Source organism: Lissotriton helveticus, chromosome 8 (assembly GCF_964261635.1).
Source record: "Lissotriton helveticus chromosome 8, aLisHel1.1, whole genome shotgun sequence".
In the NCBI taxonomy this organism is placed as follows: Eukaryota; Metazoa; Chordata; class Amphibia; order Caudata; family Salamandridae; genus Lissotriton; species Lissotriton helveticus.
The window spans coordinates 81,737,328-81,754,375 of NC_136069.1; the positions used below are offsets into that span (position 1 = coordinate 81,737,328).

Consider the following 17,048-nt stretch of genomic DNA (forward strand, 5'->3'; position numbering starts at 1 on the left):
CCAGGAAAGCTTCACAAAGAACATTCTACTGCGTGGCAACATGGATTGCTGCATTTTTTGTAACCTTTGAACCGCTTGAGCTACAAACAAATTGTTTTATGGTGTAATCTTCAGATTATGTAGCAGATGATAGATTATATGGCAAAACTATATTTACGTGAAAAATGTTGCGGCCGAACAATGGCATACTTGCTGTGGCCCATGCCACATGGCACAGTGAGCTTGGAACCCACCTCTGGGCAATCCGCTCATATTTAGGAAACCCATTAAGCCTAGCGAAAAGTGATGATTAGAATGTTGGGAGTTAGAGGCTACACTGTTCCTGTTGGATTAGGGCCATGGTTTATTTGTATGAGATGTTCTTGGATGTATTTAACTCATGCATTCTATCATTACTTTTTTGTTTTTCTCTCTACATTTTTTTAAAGTAATGATTTCATTTTAATTCCAATATTCAGGGGATGCCGTACAGAAACGCGGTTCCTAGAACGCTGCCCGAGGTCACATGTGGGGTGTTTCTGGCCTGGTGGGCCTGCCTGCGCCACACTCACTAGTCGGGCAAACTGACCCAATATACTCCACTTTGGCAGGGCACCCACCTAGAGGGGTTGCAGGTCTATCCAGATTCAGAGCATGGGATCTAATTGGGATCTTACAGTTGGGAGACGTCTGGAAAGGGGGCAGCATGCGCACCTTTCAGGATATGCAAAACCTGTACTCCCTACATCCCTTGCAGTTTTACCGCTACCTACAGCTGCGCCACGCTCTCAACTCGCACATCCCAGAGGATACGCCCACCCAATGCTACCCCAACGTTCCAGGACCTATTTGGCCCCATTATGTCAGATCTCTGCACTCGCTATACAAAAATCCTAGTCACAGGAGATTTTAATCTGCATTGGGACAAGCCCCAGTGGGATTTACCTATGCGCCAATTGGACACCTTGATGTCAGCACTAAGTTTTAAACAACTGGTGAGGGTTCCCACACACATTAAAGGTCACACTCTTGACCTAGTGTGGACCACAGACCCAAATGTGACACTGAAAGAGGTAGCCCCATGTATATGGTCTGATTATCACCTAGTGTCCTGTGAGATACGTATTAACGGCCCAAAAATACATGCACCTCCGGAAGTTAGGAAAATTCGTAAATGGGCAGAGGTCGATTTGAGAACCCTGACCAAGGCGCTCCCGCCAAGGGACTGTCCTCCATGCTCAGACCACAGTCTGGACCAGCAATATGCGGATTTAACGCGGAGCTTGACTCTAGCTATTGATCAGATAGCACCCAAGAGATCTAAGCTGATAAAAGGACCTGGTAAGGAGGCTCCGTGGTTTACGCCTCTGCTGAGGGACCACAAAAGGAAACTCAGAGCCCTGGAAAGAGGTTGGAGGAAAACCCAACAGGATTCATCCAGGATCCTCTACCGAACCTCTCTTAATGCATATAAAAAACGTATTACTCTTGCTAAAGCCGATTACTATGAATCCCGCCTAAGCAAGGCAGCCAATGTGCAGAAAGAGACTTTCAAGATCCTGTCGGAGCTGACCAAAAAGCCAGACAGTCTTCAGTCCCCCATAAACTGTAATTCCTTTCAGGGTTACTTTCTGGAGAAGGTCAGAACCATTATCCAGGAAATAAAAAGTAGCATGTCAAATGGGATGGCAACACCTATAGCCCCTCATAAATCAGTTGACTGCTCTATCACGCTGTTTCCAGAGATTGACACTCTGAGTCTGCAACAGCTGATGGATAGAATCAAGTCTGGATCTCCAGCGGACCCATGTCCACCTAAAGTTTTTCAGGCAGCCCGTCCCTTATTAGAGGAGCGCGTCATCTCCCTCCTAAACAGGTCCTTACAGACAGGGCAATTACCAGCAGAATTTAAAGAAGCGCGTGTAAGACCTTTGCTGAAAAAGCCAGGCGCAGACCCTGCAGTACTAAAAAACTACAGGCCAATCTCTCAGCTACCATTCCTCTCTAAAGTACTGGAACAACACGTACTAAAATCCCTGTCCATGTATCTGGAGTCTTACCATCTGCTTCATGAACGACAGGCAGGGTTCCGAGCACATCACAGTACCGAGTTGGTGATGCTCTCGGTGCTGGATGAACTGAGAGGCCTGGCTGACGGTAAAAAACCGAGCGCCCTGATCTTGTTAGACCTTTCAGCGGCGTTCGATACCGTCAGCCATGTTTTGCTCCTGGAAAGAATGAGGGATTTTGGCATCAAAGGCCTGGCCTTCAGTTGGTTGCAGTCCTTCCTGCTAGGAAGGACCCAAAGAATACAACTGGGGGAAGAAACTTCCGCAGTAGGGAAATTAGAATGTGGGGTGCCCCAGGGCTCGGCCCTGTCCCCACTTCTATTCAACCTATACTTGCAACCTCTGATTGCCTCTTTGGCGGACATGGGCTGCACAGTATTCAACTACGCGGACGACACGCAGCTGTTGCTGAGTGTCGACAACACAAGTGCTGCACAACTTCAAACTCAGAACATCTTGAGATACACGGTCCAATGGATGACAGGAAATCTTCTAAAAATCAACCCAGACAAGACTGAGGTACTGGTGATCCCATCCGCCACCTCACCATGGTGTGACCTCTACTGGCCCGCAGAGTTAGGCCCGGCCCCAAAACCCAGCCTGAACGTGAAGAGCCTGGGGATTAAAGTAGACTGTGATCTATCAATGGCCAACCAGATCCTGTCAGTGGTGGGTAGCTGCACTAACATCATTCGACAGCTACGAAAGATAGTACCCGTCATCTCTCAATCCATGCTGCGCTCTATTGTCGCAGCCACTGTGATCTCAAGGATAGATTACGGTAATGCCCTCTATCTGGGCCTGCCAAAAACCTTGACAAATAGGTTACAGGTTGTGATGAATGATGCGGCTCGTCTTATTTTTAGACTGCCAAGACGAGCCAAAGCATCTCCCCTGTTACAGAGCCTTCATTGGCTCCCTATTAAGGAACGAGTTGAATTCAAAAGTTTGTGCATTGCTCACAAAGCCATCTATGGCATGGCGCCTGCATACATCAAAGATCGTGTGGCGATGTACAGCCCAATGAGAACCCTCAGATACTCCGATTCTCAACTATTGGTCTGCCCGCGGTACAAACTGGTTACCAAGGGAGGAAGAGCCTTCTCTGTGTTAGTTCCTCAGTTATGGAATTCATTACCTGAGTCGCTGCGCAGGGAAGAGAACCTCCTACGCTTTAGAAAGGGGTTAAAAACGCTGTTGTTCAGGAGGGCCGTGAGCGCTAACTAGGCTAGTGGATGCTTTTTCTCTGTGTTGCTAAAGTTGTTGTTTGTACCATCGATTCCCGAGCGCTTAGAGACCTGCAGGTGATTGGGCGCGTTATAAATCACAAATAACAAATAACAAAAAATAACAAACGCCTATTCCCGAATACAGTCCGCTGGAGGCCCAGGTGATGACTGGCAATCTGGGGAAGGGAGGGATCTCTCGTATTTATCGCTCCCTCACAAATAACTCTCCCAACACACTCACAGCTCAGGGACAGATGGGAGGGATGGCTTGGGCCCTTGGAAGATGCCGATTGGCGAGACGCGCTAATGACCCCTAAATTAATCACAGTATCAGCGTGGCTTCAATTGATCCAAACATACTATCTACACACTGCGTATCTTACACCGCTGCGCCTTCACCGCGCCGGACTTCGTCCCGAAACATCTTGCCCACGCTGCCAACACCCTCAGGCGGACTTCTTCCATATAGTATGGCAGTGCTCTGTCATCACACGCTTTTGGGAATTGGTAATAGGGGAACTTACCGAGGTCCTAGGCTGGGAGCTACCTCTTATCCCATAACTGCGCTACTGGGACTTACCGATGGGCTAGATGGCTCTTGAGCAGACAAACTTTTCCTGAATACAGCCTTGATGGTGGCTAAAAGTAACATTGCGATGAACTGGCTGACCTTGCATGCCTCTACCATGACACTCTGGCGCAGGGGGGGTGGACTGGTGCGTAGCGCAGGAGTGACCCCTGTACGAGACAAGGGGATGTCCGAAGAAATTTTGTAGGGTGTGGGTCAAATGGGTGGGAGCGATAGATGACTAATGTTTTCGTGTGACCATTGCGGGATGTGGTGGGTGTTTTTCTTATAATGTTGCTTACTAAGAGCATGTATACTGTCTTACGAATGCTATGTTCCTCATGTGCGATGGAATCTGAGCTGGTTATTTATCTCTTGTCTTACTGCGTATGTTTTTGAACAATCACTAAAATTGGTTATAAAAAAAGGAATGCTCTTGAGGATCAGTATGTTCCTTAGAGGCGCAGTCCTCATTCTACACTGCTGCATAGCTGGCAATTTACTAAATGCCACATGGCCTCAACAAAGAAGGCTCTTGCGCCTTTGGGATCAAGAGGAGATTGCACCTTTGCAGATGAATTCATGCGAGTCATTGATCAAAATCTCTTCCTTTGCCTTTGAACATTTTTGTTCCCACCAAATCTCACTGCTTCCACAATATTGTTGACATTCAATTAATTCTTTATCCTTAAGTGGTGTGGTGTGCTTGCTTGTTGACAGTTGAATTCTGCATTGTACAAATGTAGCTTTCCCAACCCCCTTTGATCTTAATGATCTTAATTGGAATACCACCAGGTTTCCTCCATATGGTGATGTTTTTTTCCAGTTAACACATGTTAATGTTTTGTTCTGGTCTTAGTTCAGTCAATATATTATTATTTTAATGGTTTAATTAGCCATTAAAGTGTCAGGGATGTTCCTGTATATCATAGTGCTGTCTGCAGTTCTAAAATACCTGATAGTGAAGCCAAGTTATTATGGCATCTGTGATGAAGAGCAGGACATAGAGAATTTTTCACCTTGTGATGTGCAGTCCTCTAATTTTCTGCCATTCAAGATAGCTGACAATTTGGCTTTAACCGTACATGTTATTACTATTTGTATTAGGATGCTCCATCTTTTGAAAGAAGAGAATACCTTGCTGGAGGCTCAACTCTTGCAAGAGAATCAGTCGCGAAAACCAATTGGACAGTCCGTAACAAACCAAGACCTTCCATCAACTCCTGCTGCAGAGCTGTCCTTGGCAGGCACAGGTTAGTCCCTATGTCTTCTACAGTTTATTGGGTAGTGGACTGCACTTGTATCTCCTGCATTTTGTTCCAATTCTGCTTCGACAGAATTGTATCGAACTCATTGTTACATTCTGAAACAAGGTGAACGACGGTTGTGACTATACTCTGTTAAATATCAATAGAGAACAAGAAAGTCCATTCCAACTATATTGTTTCCTACCTAAAACTGAACTGAGTCTTCCCTTCCCGGTCAGTAATGGTATGTACTTGCTGAACAAGTGTGGCTTCTTGATGTCATTCTGATATGTTCACAGTCGGCACTCCTATCCATCCTTTTCAGCTCCCTTGTGCCATTACAGACCAGAACTAACCAACCTTCTCCACCACAGATGATCCAGGCTGAATTGCCATGCCACGTTCTCTCTGTACAGGAACACAAGTAACCCCAGACAGTTTCTGGTTTGCTGGATATTATCAGTTAGGTGTAGTCTGTGCCATATGCGGAAGGGTTAGTACATTATGCAGCAAGAAAAGACAAATTATGCAGCGTAATGTGGCACATTTTGTGATAGTATTACTTCATCATTATCCCATTTTCACACTTGGTCTGGACATTGGTTACGTCTCATTAGTGCCAGTTTTACACCCAAATAAAGCAATAAGCAATAGAAAGGTGACCAGGAAGCTTCACAAAGAACATTCCACTGCGTGGCAACATGGATTGCTGCATTTTTTGTAACCTTTGAACCGCTTGAGCTACAAACAAATTGTTTTATGGTGTAATCTTCAGATTATGTAGCAGATGATAGATTATGTGGCAAAACTATATTTACGTGAAAAATGTTGCGGCCGAACAATGGCATACTTGCTGTGGCCCATATTTAGGAAACCCATTAAGCCTAGCGAAAAGTGATGATTAGAATGTTGGGGAGTTAGAGGCTACACTGTTACTGTTGGATTAGGGCCATGGTTTATTTGTATGAGATGTTCTTGGATGTATTTAATTCATGCATTCTATCATTACTTTTTTGTTTTTCTCTCTACATTTTTTTAAGTAATGATTTTATTTTAATGTTTCATAATGATATAGATTTTTGTTACTACATTCTAGAAGATTTACAGTTTATCTAGATGGTTGTGCTTAAATCTGTGATTATCGGGTGCCTGGTAGATGAGTTTTAAAGAATACATGAGAAATTAGACACCTAAAGAAAAATTGTTGCCAAAGTATTAGACTTTTCATTCTTTAAGTGTAGGTGCTCTTACTCAAGAGGAGACATGGGTGACACCGTGGGTATCTACTTAGAGCTGTGCTCCATTATGCATCACTTGCTATTCTAAGCAGAGCCATTGTCCCTTATTGCTCAGTTTATCAACAGACAGAAAATACCTTTCTTAACCAAGGGTTTGGGATTTTAGTTCCTATATTCAACCAATGTCAAATTAAGTCTGCAACCTTCCTTCAAATCCTCTGTGATTTTTAATTTTCGTCCGCTTTAGTGTTTTGTGTATTGTCACAATCCAAACCCATTCTTAACTATAGAAGTTTGAAGTAAATATCCCCTTTCTGTGCCCCCGACAAACACTGTATAAGATGCACAATCAAATACATACAATCATTTCATTGAAATATTAATTTTAATGCTAAATATCTCCCCCAGAAAACTCAGTTTGACCACCTGCTACAATCCTTTTACTGCACCCCAATGATATCTTTGTTGTTTCATGCTCTTTCTCAAGAAACTGACAATGTCTGCCCCCAAATATTGTATCTCCTTCTAAGACCAAAGAATACCCAAACCTTGTACATGGCCTTTGAAGCAAGTGTAGCGATTCGCTTTCCTAATGTTTTAGTTGTCCGTTTCTGGAGACCTAACTGTACTGTCCAGTGGTATGAAATGCTAGAGTTACTTTTTTTTTAAAGTTCAAAAGACTTTATTTGAATAATACACATGTACCACAGCTGAGTGCCTACAACCCGGGGGCCAGCAGCGTATATATCGAGAAGAACAGATTCCAATAAGACAAAGCCCATCAGCCGACATCCCAGGGGCTCAGCGGCAATTTAGTAATAGGTATCCAAAATGTTCGCTGTGCAAGGTAGATAGATGAGTCATAGCGCGTCTAGATGAACTTTGCTTTTTTTACATCAGACCAAGAAAATAAGAATAAAAAACAGCATCACGGGCATATAGACAATAGCATTGCAGGGCGAACAGCATATTGTAGCAGGGTTTCCGTTCTCACACAGAACTGTGCACAGAGATTTGGAACCTCGGCGAATTAGGGTGACCCAAAACTCACCTCAGTACCCAAAACCCCTTACCAGGCTAGCTACAGTATCTCATTGGTCATAACAAAACTCCCAATGTTTAGACAAACCAGAACATGAACTTACAATACCTCAGGTTACGTGGAACACATGAACACTCTTTCGTTATATAATCATTTCAACCCAGAACGTGGAGTAAATGAGGACACGTGCACATTTGAAATATTTATTTACTAATGCCGTTTTCTCAAGCGCAGTATCTTAGATAATACAAGGAAACCTATTATCAGGAGCAAAGTTATCAGCATAGTTACAAGTCCATAGAAAGCAAAAGGTGACAGCATGCTATTATGCTGAAATGACTAAGCGTTAACCACACCTAATTCTCACCCTCCCTAACTAGTATATTATATTAATATATAAGAAGGTCTCTTTGGGTTTTTAGCAGGGCGGGCCCATACCTTAAGATCCTAGTATGAAGAGATCACATCTGTCTCCACCAGCTCTCTGCATGCGAACAGCATCAAGTGCGTGTATGTGCTCCAAGCATTGCAATATAAAACGCGCCTAAAGCCAGAATTTGGCAGGAGCTGCACTTATGTTATGTCTATGACGGTGCGGAGATCAGTTCTCACAACAATCTGTGTCGTGTTATCCTTGTAGCTTCAGCACTCACTGTACAGACATAATTTATTAAGCAAAGCTGATTTGAGAGCAATAACATATTATTCTCATGTAAACTACTAGGTTGAAAGCTAAATCAACAATTATGTATCGTGTGCAGAAGCAGCAAAAGGAAAAATGGCGTTTAAACATTAATGAGCCTACGCTAACTTAACTGAGTAGTCAGATTAACAGTAGCTATATGACACCCCCCCATGATCCGAGTACGGACAAAATAAGATAACATAAGGGCCATCTCATGAGAGCAGAGTTCAAGAACTATGAGCAAGGAATATACTTTAAAAACCTTGGGGAAAAAGAATGTGGTATAATGAAACAATATGAAAAAAAGTTAATTGTTCGTTCATTTTTGCTCAAGTCAATAGTTCTGGGAAACCAAGAAAGTGTAACAAAATTCGCAAAAAAATATGTTAGCTGAAAGTCAAATGGCCGGATTTAAAACAAAAGTTTTAGGACATGACCGTATATGCAAAATATGCAGCAACAGCCTCCAACATGAAATCACCGTCTTCATCCGAAAACAGTTCAGCCATCCAATTTAGAAGTGGAAAAGAACATACGTGTTCCTCTAGTACCGGAGCCTCTATCACCATCAGAGGACAACTCGGTGGGTTCTCAAGAAAGCTCAGTGCCAAGAAATCCTGCGCTGCTGCGAGTATGTTCCAAGGACCCATTAGTCAATGCATCGCTGCTAAGGCCATAATCCTTTCGCCAGAACAAACCAACTCGTGAGTAATGATAGGACCCATCCGCTGATTAAAATCGACGTCAGGAGAAACCGGTCTGCAGAGACACAAATCAATGGCCCAATCAAAATCACAGCTCAGGCAGTGAAACACAGGCTGGACACAGGTGAAGTAGGAAAATCGAAATGACAATCCATATGCCGTGCTCAAAATCGCAAGCGGCAGTGTGCCATAGTATTCAAGCATCCGGTTGCGAAACAGCGCCAGAAGGCGCTGGGCGGCTTCTTGCACAGGAAGGGCATCCATATTTAATGAAGCAAAAAATCACCAGAACGCCAGCCGCCAGTGCCAGTAAAACCGGGAATCCACCAAACAAACTCGAAAAAATGGAATGAAAGAAAGCAGGAATGACTTCAAATATTTTTACAAACGAAGTCACGAGACCGCTGCTAACCGTTTTAAAAAAGTGCGCCAGCCCAGTTGTAGAGGACGCGTTAAAGATAGAATGAACCATCTCGCTGAAATGCAACGGTAAATCAGTATTTAAAAGGGCCTGAACCTCGGTACGGGTGTTAGCTATGTGAAGCACTAAGGTCTCTCGAGCCGAACTCAAGGCCACTTCTTTTTGGGACAATAGAGCTCTTATTCTGCTCATGCCGTTGAACTCCGCTGTCAAGGTTGGGATGCGCGGCCAGATGGAAACATCCCTGTTCTCATGCGTGGGTAGGTACAGTACATTTCTGCAGCAAACTACACGCTCAGTTACAGTAACCACATAAGGAACCCCTTTTATTAACCCACAACAATCCTCATTATTCAAAAGTAAATAACTACCGTTTTCCAATAAGGTAAAAGTTGGGATGATCGCTGGAACAGGTGTCCCTTTTAAAATACAAGCTAAATTAGGCCTGTCCTGGTTACAAGAACCATGTAATTGTATATGTCTACACATTAATGAATGATCCGGTGTCTCCTTACACTCCTCCCCATTCAGATAAACCTCCTGTCCATCTCTTAAACATCTATAAGTGAATGGAAGGGACCATACTTCATGAAGGAAACCACTACCCAATGGCTCATATCGACAAATGGCAACATATCGCATACAATTTGTAAATTTATATAAAGCAAAAGGCAGCGTTATTAAACCGTGGATAAGCCACGTTGCAGTAGTGGCCTCTGCCACCGAAAAAGGCAAGGATTCTAACCTTTCAATGTGTAACATCGAAAAAGATGCATCACGCATGGAAAGCAAGCGCTGCTTGTCAGTCAAATGAAAAGGGGCAAAGAGAGATGAAACGTTCATGTAGGTCCATGGCACCTTGCCAGCTTTCAACGTCTGCAGGGTCCATGCAAATTGCATGATCGAACGTAATTGATTTTGACCATGGTACAAAACAGACACTTCATCCTGTACAATATCCACAACAGAGGACACAATATTATCTAGTGTGTAAATGCGGGAAGAAAGCATGTTAATACTATTATCAACTACTGCAAGCACTTTCTCAAGATTAGCCTGATCAATTGCTCTAAGGCGTGTCGCTGCCTCAACCTGTGATGTTTTCCATATTTCATTGTAAATAGCATATATCCATCTCTTAGATCTACCACTCGCAGGGCCTTTTATGAAATCATTCAAATCTATATCTTCATTCAGTTTAGAAATATGAAGTTTAACTGCATCCAATGTAGAATGTTTCAGCCAATTCGGACATAACTTTCCCACTGAATAAGTAGTGACAGTATGGGCCATGTCAAAACGGGGATCAGGGGGGGAGGAGCCTAGCTCGCGACCGAGATGGCCGCGCTTTAGCTCGGCTCCGTTCGCCCGCCTGTGTTTTTCACATTTATCCTGCATTTATCCTGCCCCGGGAAGCCCTCCTTGCTGTGTGGTACTACTACGACGCACTGCAGGCACTTACCACTTGTTCCGGTTGTCCTGGCTGCTGTGGGTCCGGTGCAGTGCCCCCGACCATTCCCGGGACTCGAGAGCGGACTGGCCTGATTCTTCGTCCCGGCTCCTGGGCCGGATGCAGCCTGCGGGCTTGCCCTTCGGGGCGCACTGGAGGTGATTGGAGGGCCGCTGTTCGTGTGAGCCGGAGGTTCCTGGCTGAGAGACTCCTGTGTGGCGGCAGCCTTGGATGGTGACGCTGCCCTTCATTATTGGGGTTCCTCGTGTGTTCAGCTTCCTCCCCCTTTGTTCTCCGGTCCGGCCATTTTGTTCTTTGCCGCCCGGACTCGGAGATCGGGACTGGCGACATTGGGGGGCCGGCGAATCCCCTTCTTCTGGTGGCCCCCCTTCCTGTCCGGGGTGTTCTTCTGCCTGTCGGCGGGACTTCATCTGCTTGACTGCCGCCCCGGCGGAGGTTGTTGGCCGCGCGGCCTGTTCGGGCTCTCAAGATGGCGACCAACCCCATTTGTTTGGGCCGGGCCCGGACGAGCACTGGGGGCCCGCCGCAAGGCCCGGGTGTCGGATACTGTGAAGGTTTTCCTGCACTTAAGGGGATCTTACACATCCTGCTATCCTGGCGGCTCTCGGTGGCCGCGCCACTCCTGGCTCTGGAGACGGTTCCTCACTGCGGGCCTCCCGGGCCCCCACGACCGGATGAGGCATTGATATCGCGGGGTGTGGCTGGTACTCTCCTGGCGGACTCGGTCCCGGCTGCCGCCCCGGAGGTGCGTAACCTGATGGCGCCTTCTCCTCCTGTGCTGCCTCCTCTGCCCTTGGCCCGGGAGCTGGATTTTGTTTTGCCGGACTTTCATGATTCTCCTGGTCCCTCTCAATCACCACTGCCCGATGACGTCTCCTGTGCCGGCCCGGATGGGTCGGTTTTTATGGATATATCCTTGGAACTGTGCCTGCATCGTTTGCTACATTCTGTGATTTTCCTGGATCTTCCGTGCTTTTCTTCCTGTGACTTTTTTGGACTGCCGTTGGACTCTCCTGCTGCCTGCCTTCTGTTCTTTCTGGCAGGGTCCTCGTTGGATCGGACCCTTATTGCTTTGGATAAAAAGGGTCAGGGCTGATGAAAACTGACTCTTATATGCGGTAGCTCATGAACGGCTTGGATGATCTCTGTGTCCTGATATGGTTCGGTGTAACTGGTTAGTGCTCCTGGACTTTGGCCTGATACTCTTTGGCTTCCCGAGGACTTGGACCTTTAACCCGGGCGGGTGGATGGGTGCGTTTACTCCTGTCTTTGGCCCTCCCCCGTGTGTATGTTTGTATGTCTTTACTCCCTTCTTTCCTTCCCTTCCTTCCCCCCCCCCTTTTTTTTTTTTGTCTTTTAATTCCAACTTTTCTTGCTCCACTATATTTCGGGTTCTACTTAGGGCGACAGGCACGCTGCGGGGGGGTAGGCCGTAGCCTTCTGCAGGGGTGCAGGGTGGGCTTAAGGGTGGGTGGGGGGGGTCTGTTTGTGTCGGGGGGTCTTTTTCCCCCCTTATTTTCCCCTTTTTTGTTCTATGGCTCTTGTGTATTCACTTTTTCGGGACTCTGTCACCTCGTGTCTCCCCCGGGGGTTTTCTGTCCTTCTTCCGGTGTGTGGCTGATTGTGGTTCGCTGCCTATTCTGGTATCGTGTTTCTGTTACATCGCATGCCGGTCTTATTGTCCTGTTTTTCCCCCTGGGGGTGCATGGTCTGGCGGGTGTTCCTTTTGTTGTCTTTTTCTCCCTCTTTCCCTTCCTCCTTTATGGAGGTTCCCTCTTTCCGTTGGGGTGCGTATTGCGTAGTCTTTGTGATGGGGCTTTTTGACCACGTCTTCTTTGTTCGGGTAGGGGCGGAGGTGAGTGAGCTCGATTGACTGTTGCCACTGTCGCTATTTGATGGCCTGATTCTGTTTCTGTCCTTTGCTAGATTTGATTATATGGTTTCATTTTCTTACGTTGTGTCTATAAAATGGCGGCTTGCCACGGTCCCTCCCTTGTACTCTCATATACGGCCCGTTATTCCTTTGGTCCCCTCCCCGTGCTAGAAAATTAACCTTTATTATCCTGCTCTTGCTGAACGCTCGATGGTTTTTATTGCTTCACCAGTGCTCCTGATGTTATATCCTGTGCAGATCTTCTTTTTGTATGCTGGTTATTTGACCATTCTGTTCTGGCCAGCCCGTGGGGTTGTAGGCCAGTATTTGTGAGCTTTCATTGTTCAATAAAGGTTTTAAAAAAAAAAAAATTAAAAAAAAAAAAAACGGGGATCAGGCCTAATTTGTGTAAAACCATCTGATAAACCCAGGAAACGGTGCTGGCAGGAATCTGCACTACGGTGCCACATCAGCCAACCTTTTGGATCCAAACTGGATATGTTAAATGAAGAATTAAGTAAAAGGGTCTGTAATTCTCTAATGGAAAACTGAGAATAATTACTCCAGCCAGTATATTCCTCTAAATCAGGGATTGTTGGGTTATTTAATTTTTTAGAAGTAGCCAATCCAAAGCAAGTAGTTTGTGAAATTGTTTCATTCAAAAACAACATATGATTCGGGATGAGACATGCACGGTGCAAAGCCTCTGTGCCTTGTACCTGCCAGGCTCTGGAACCCCAAACAGATTTAAGGTCAATTGTTTCCTTCCAAAGCTCGTAGCCTCCAATAACTAATTGATCAAGGAAGTACTTAGAGTACAATAATTTGGTATCGGTAAGTCTAACCTTGGACATTGGCTTCTGTGATATTTTAAAATAAAAAGACTCTGGACTGGACTGATTAAAGTCAGTAAAATAAGTGTACTTTTTTAGAAATGTATCGGAACTGCCCTGTTTAGGGGCTGGGCAATGTTCCCACTGCGTAAAATTAACAGCATTTCTCCTGGAAGACGTTTTATGTAAGAAGTGATTGCCAAAATGTTGGAAGCAAAACAAATCACAATAATTAGCGGATTCTAAATATAAATCTTCAGCATCAAAGGCAGCATAGTATTTCAAATCAGAAAACAAACTTTCCACTGCATGAACATCCCAATCATCAGAACGTATGTTTTGTTTCACCACATCCCCCATGTTTACTCTAAGGACATTAGGAACATTAACAACTTCTGTAGGGCCGTGAATTTGAAATCTAACTGCATTCCACACAATTCCATCAAGGACTGGCCAGGCAGTGATGTTAACAAATGTCAAGTCCCTTTTCAATCTGTGTGCAGAATGTGACGAGGAAAGTGGGGCCAAAGTTCCATTGAGATGTCTAATGCATGTTCTTTCCTCGACATAGTGTCCATTGATGAGTCGAAAAAAATAAAACACAAAACCAATTGACATAAAAAGGTAAATTGAAAAAAGAATCAGCCAAATATATGTCCAAGGGGGAATTAAAAAATGCTTTTTAAATAATGTGGCATAAACAGCAAATCGTGAGGGTTTCTTCGAGGCAAGGGAAACGGTGTCAAACGAAAATCTTGATTCAGTGGCCAAACGGGCTTGCAGGTCAGGCATCGATAAGTCAGTGGGGTAAGTGTAATCGATATCATCATGGTCTGTACCAGGCAAAGTACTTAATAAAGGACTGGAAAGGGCAGGTAATTCGATGGCCACATCAGGCTCAGGATTTGATGTAGTAGCCAAAACTGAATTTCTCACCACTGAAGGACAGGATACTGCTGGTGTCATACTAAGAAGAATCGGCCATTCTGTGTACCTTGACATTGTCAATGGAGATAAACCTGTTCTCCTTACGACCTGGAAGACGGGGTAAAATGACTGTACTTGTGCCCTTCACGCCAAGGACTGGGACCGGAGCTCGATAGGAAGGTCCAAATTCTTTCTTGTTGTCGATCTTCTCTCGAACCAGTTCTCCAACTTGGGGTAGCCAGCCAACTACTGGGATCTGCAGCGCAATATCCGATGTGGAGGGCAAATGTTCCTTTGCAAGACTGTCTCTGGTCTTTTGTAGATCCTGTAAAACATTGCAATGTTCATCTGCGTCAAAGGAAGTGGCGCGAACCACACAGTCTAGACCGTCAAGGTCAGGGACGTACATCTTGATGCCAAAGAGCATTTCGTATGGGGTCCGCCCACCCAGAGACCTTCTAGGGAGATTATTAAGAGCACGCTGCACGCCATTGAGGTGGACTAGCCAGTTTCTGCCAGTGCCTATAACTCGGGCTGTCAAAGATTGCTTTAAGTCGCGGTTCATTCGCTCCACTACACTATTACCCTCAGGTCTGTAGGGAGACGAAAACTTGACTTGGACCCCCATCGAAGACATGGCATCCTTGTACGCCTTAGAGGCGAAAGCTGGACCCTGATCCGAATGGAAGGTACCACAGGCAAAAATTCCCACAAAGACACGCAAATCTTTAATGACAGTCCGTGAATCAGCGCTGCGATGGGGCCAAACCCATACAAAGCGTGTGCATGAATCAACTGCTACTAAGATGTACTTATACGCAGTATCAGAGGAAAAAGGACCGCAGTGATCTAAATAAACACAACCTAGTGGTTTGTTCGATATGTACAACTGTGTCTGTGGCGGACGCGCAGCAGTCGAAGGCTTAATCTGCTGGCAAATGTCACATAATCGCGCGTCTGTTTGTACAGTCCCCGCCACCAGAAACGCTGTTGCAATTGAGTTACAGTGGCCGAGACGCCCGCATGCGCAGACGCCACGCCTTCATGAGCCGCTGTAATCAAGCCAGACCTGCGATCCGAGTTGGGAATCAAACGTTCACCAACATCAGGTATTGTCACAAAAGGAACCTTTTCTGGGCTTAAGTGGTATGTGTACTTCGAAGGGAATCCCGCAGGATGTTTACCTCCCTTCTCAGTGGCAGCAACCGCCGCCAATATTTCACTATCAATCTTACTTTTGGACCGTGTAACTGCTGCAACTAAATACTTAGACACTGCTGATTTTGCCGCCTCATCAGCAAGCGAGTTACCGACAGCGTGAACTCCCACACGCTGGTGGCCGAGAGTATGAATCACAAAAACAAGCGGCAGTTGAGCCTTAAGCTCCGAAACTCGAACCCAGATCATCTTGTGTTTTATTGTGCTACCTTTGGAATCATGGAATTCATTCTGAATCCAAAAGAACAAGTTTTCATTGTAAGACTGTACACAGTAGTAAGAATCACTTACAATAAGAGTTGTCACACATGGATCAGCGTACTCCAACGCTAGTAAAAGAGCACGAAGCTCTGCCAATTGTGCAGTGCAGTCCCCAAGAGTCTGCGAATGCACAACTCTGGACATGAACTCTCCGTTCACCATGGCACCTACCACAATGGCGCATGCGGAAACGTAGGCGTGTTTAGAGCCATGCGCAACCTGCGCCGAACCATCAGTGTAAATGATGCAATGGAAATCCTCCAATGGTCGCATTGCCAGAGGAGCAGGATGAACGAATTCATACTGCAAGTACTCCTGCGACCGTAATGAGGCGTCAAAAATAAACGTGACATCCGTGGACGCCAAGGAAGCAGCCCATTGAATCCACCGAGGGTGCAAAGCTTTTGAATTTGGTACACTGGCTTTCGTAACTGCCTCCAAGTGAGGGCACGGTGTAACAACCAACATGCGTTTTCCCTCTGACAGCGCACGTTCTTTAAGAATCGCCATCTGCACAGCTGTTAAAACCTTTTCCACAGTGGAAAACCGCATTTCAGCCAAAGTGTACAAGTGTGACTTGTAAGCAATAGGTACTGTGTCGCCTTCATTAAAAGTGAGGTAAGTGAAACCCACCGTCCCAGGAATGATTCTTATCACCAGGTTAGTGTGGTTATCACGAGTCAGTAAGAATTTAGAAGCTAGCAGATCAGCCTGCAAAGATTGCAAGATGGCTGAGTGCTCAGGCAGCCAGCATGATTTGGAAAAAGTTGGTTGTATCAAAGCATACAAAGGCTTGATACGCTGGGCATATTCCGGAATGTATGTCCTCCCGAAATTCAAAAAGCCCAGTAAAGACTGTAATTGTTTCAGTGTTGTTGGAGCGCGCAATTGTGCGCATTTCTCCAAGAAGTGAGGAGCTAAACCTCTACCTTCATTGTTGAGCTCATAGTCCAGGAACAACACTGTGTATTCTGCAATGTGCGATTTTGCAAAGTTGAATTTGTAACCCATATCTGCAAAGTTACAAATAATTGAATTTACACGACACAGATGCTCCCAAATTTCGTCGTCTGTGAGATAGATGTCATCCACATACGAGCAAGCATCTGGGTCGATCCTCTCCAAAAGAGAGACTATGCGGACGGTAAATATACCTGGACTATTCTTATAGCCCATCGTGAGACGCCGAAATTGTTTTTGGACCCCAGCGCTTGTAAAACTGGTCCATTGGGAGCTAAAGCTAGCCAATCTGTGGGCATAGAAACCGTTGGAAATGTCAAGCG

The 17,048-nt window shown here is 45.4% G+C and overlaps 1 protein-coding gene across 7 annotated transcripts in view; it reads left to right on the top strand.

The window, feature by feature from the left end:
• SPICE1 (spindle and centriole associated protein 1) overlaps nucleotides 1–17,048 on the top strand; it is a 591,766-nt gene that overhangs the window by 245,501 nt on the left and 329,217 nt on the right. For all 7 annotated transcript variants that reach the window (XR_013599733.1, XM_078656677.1, XM_078656679.1 and 4 more), the window contains one exon: nucleotides 4,953–5,098. Coding sequence is in view for 6 of the 7 variants with exons in the window: in XM_078656677.1 (XP_078512803.1) it covers nucleotides 4,953–5,098 (146 nt within the window). In the remaining variant the exon portion in view is untranslated. The remainder of the gene's footprint in view (nucleotides 1–4,952; nucleotides 5,099–17,048) is intronic.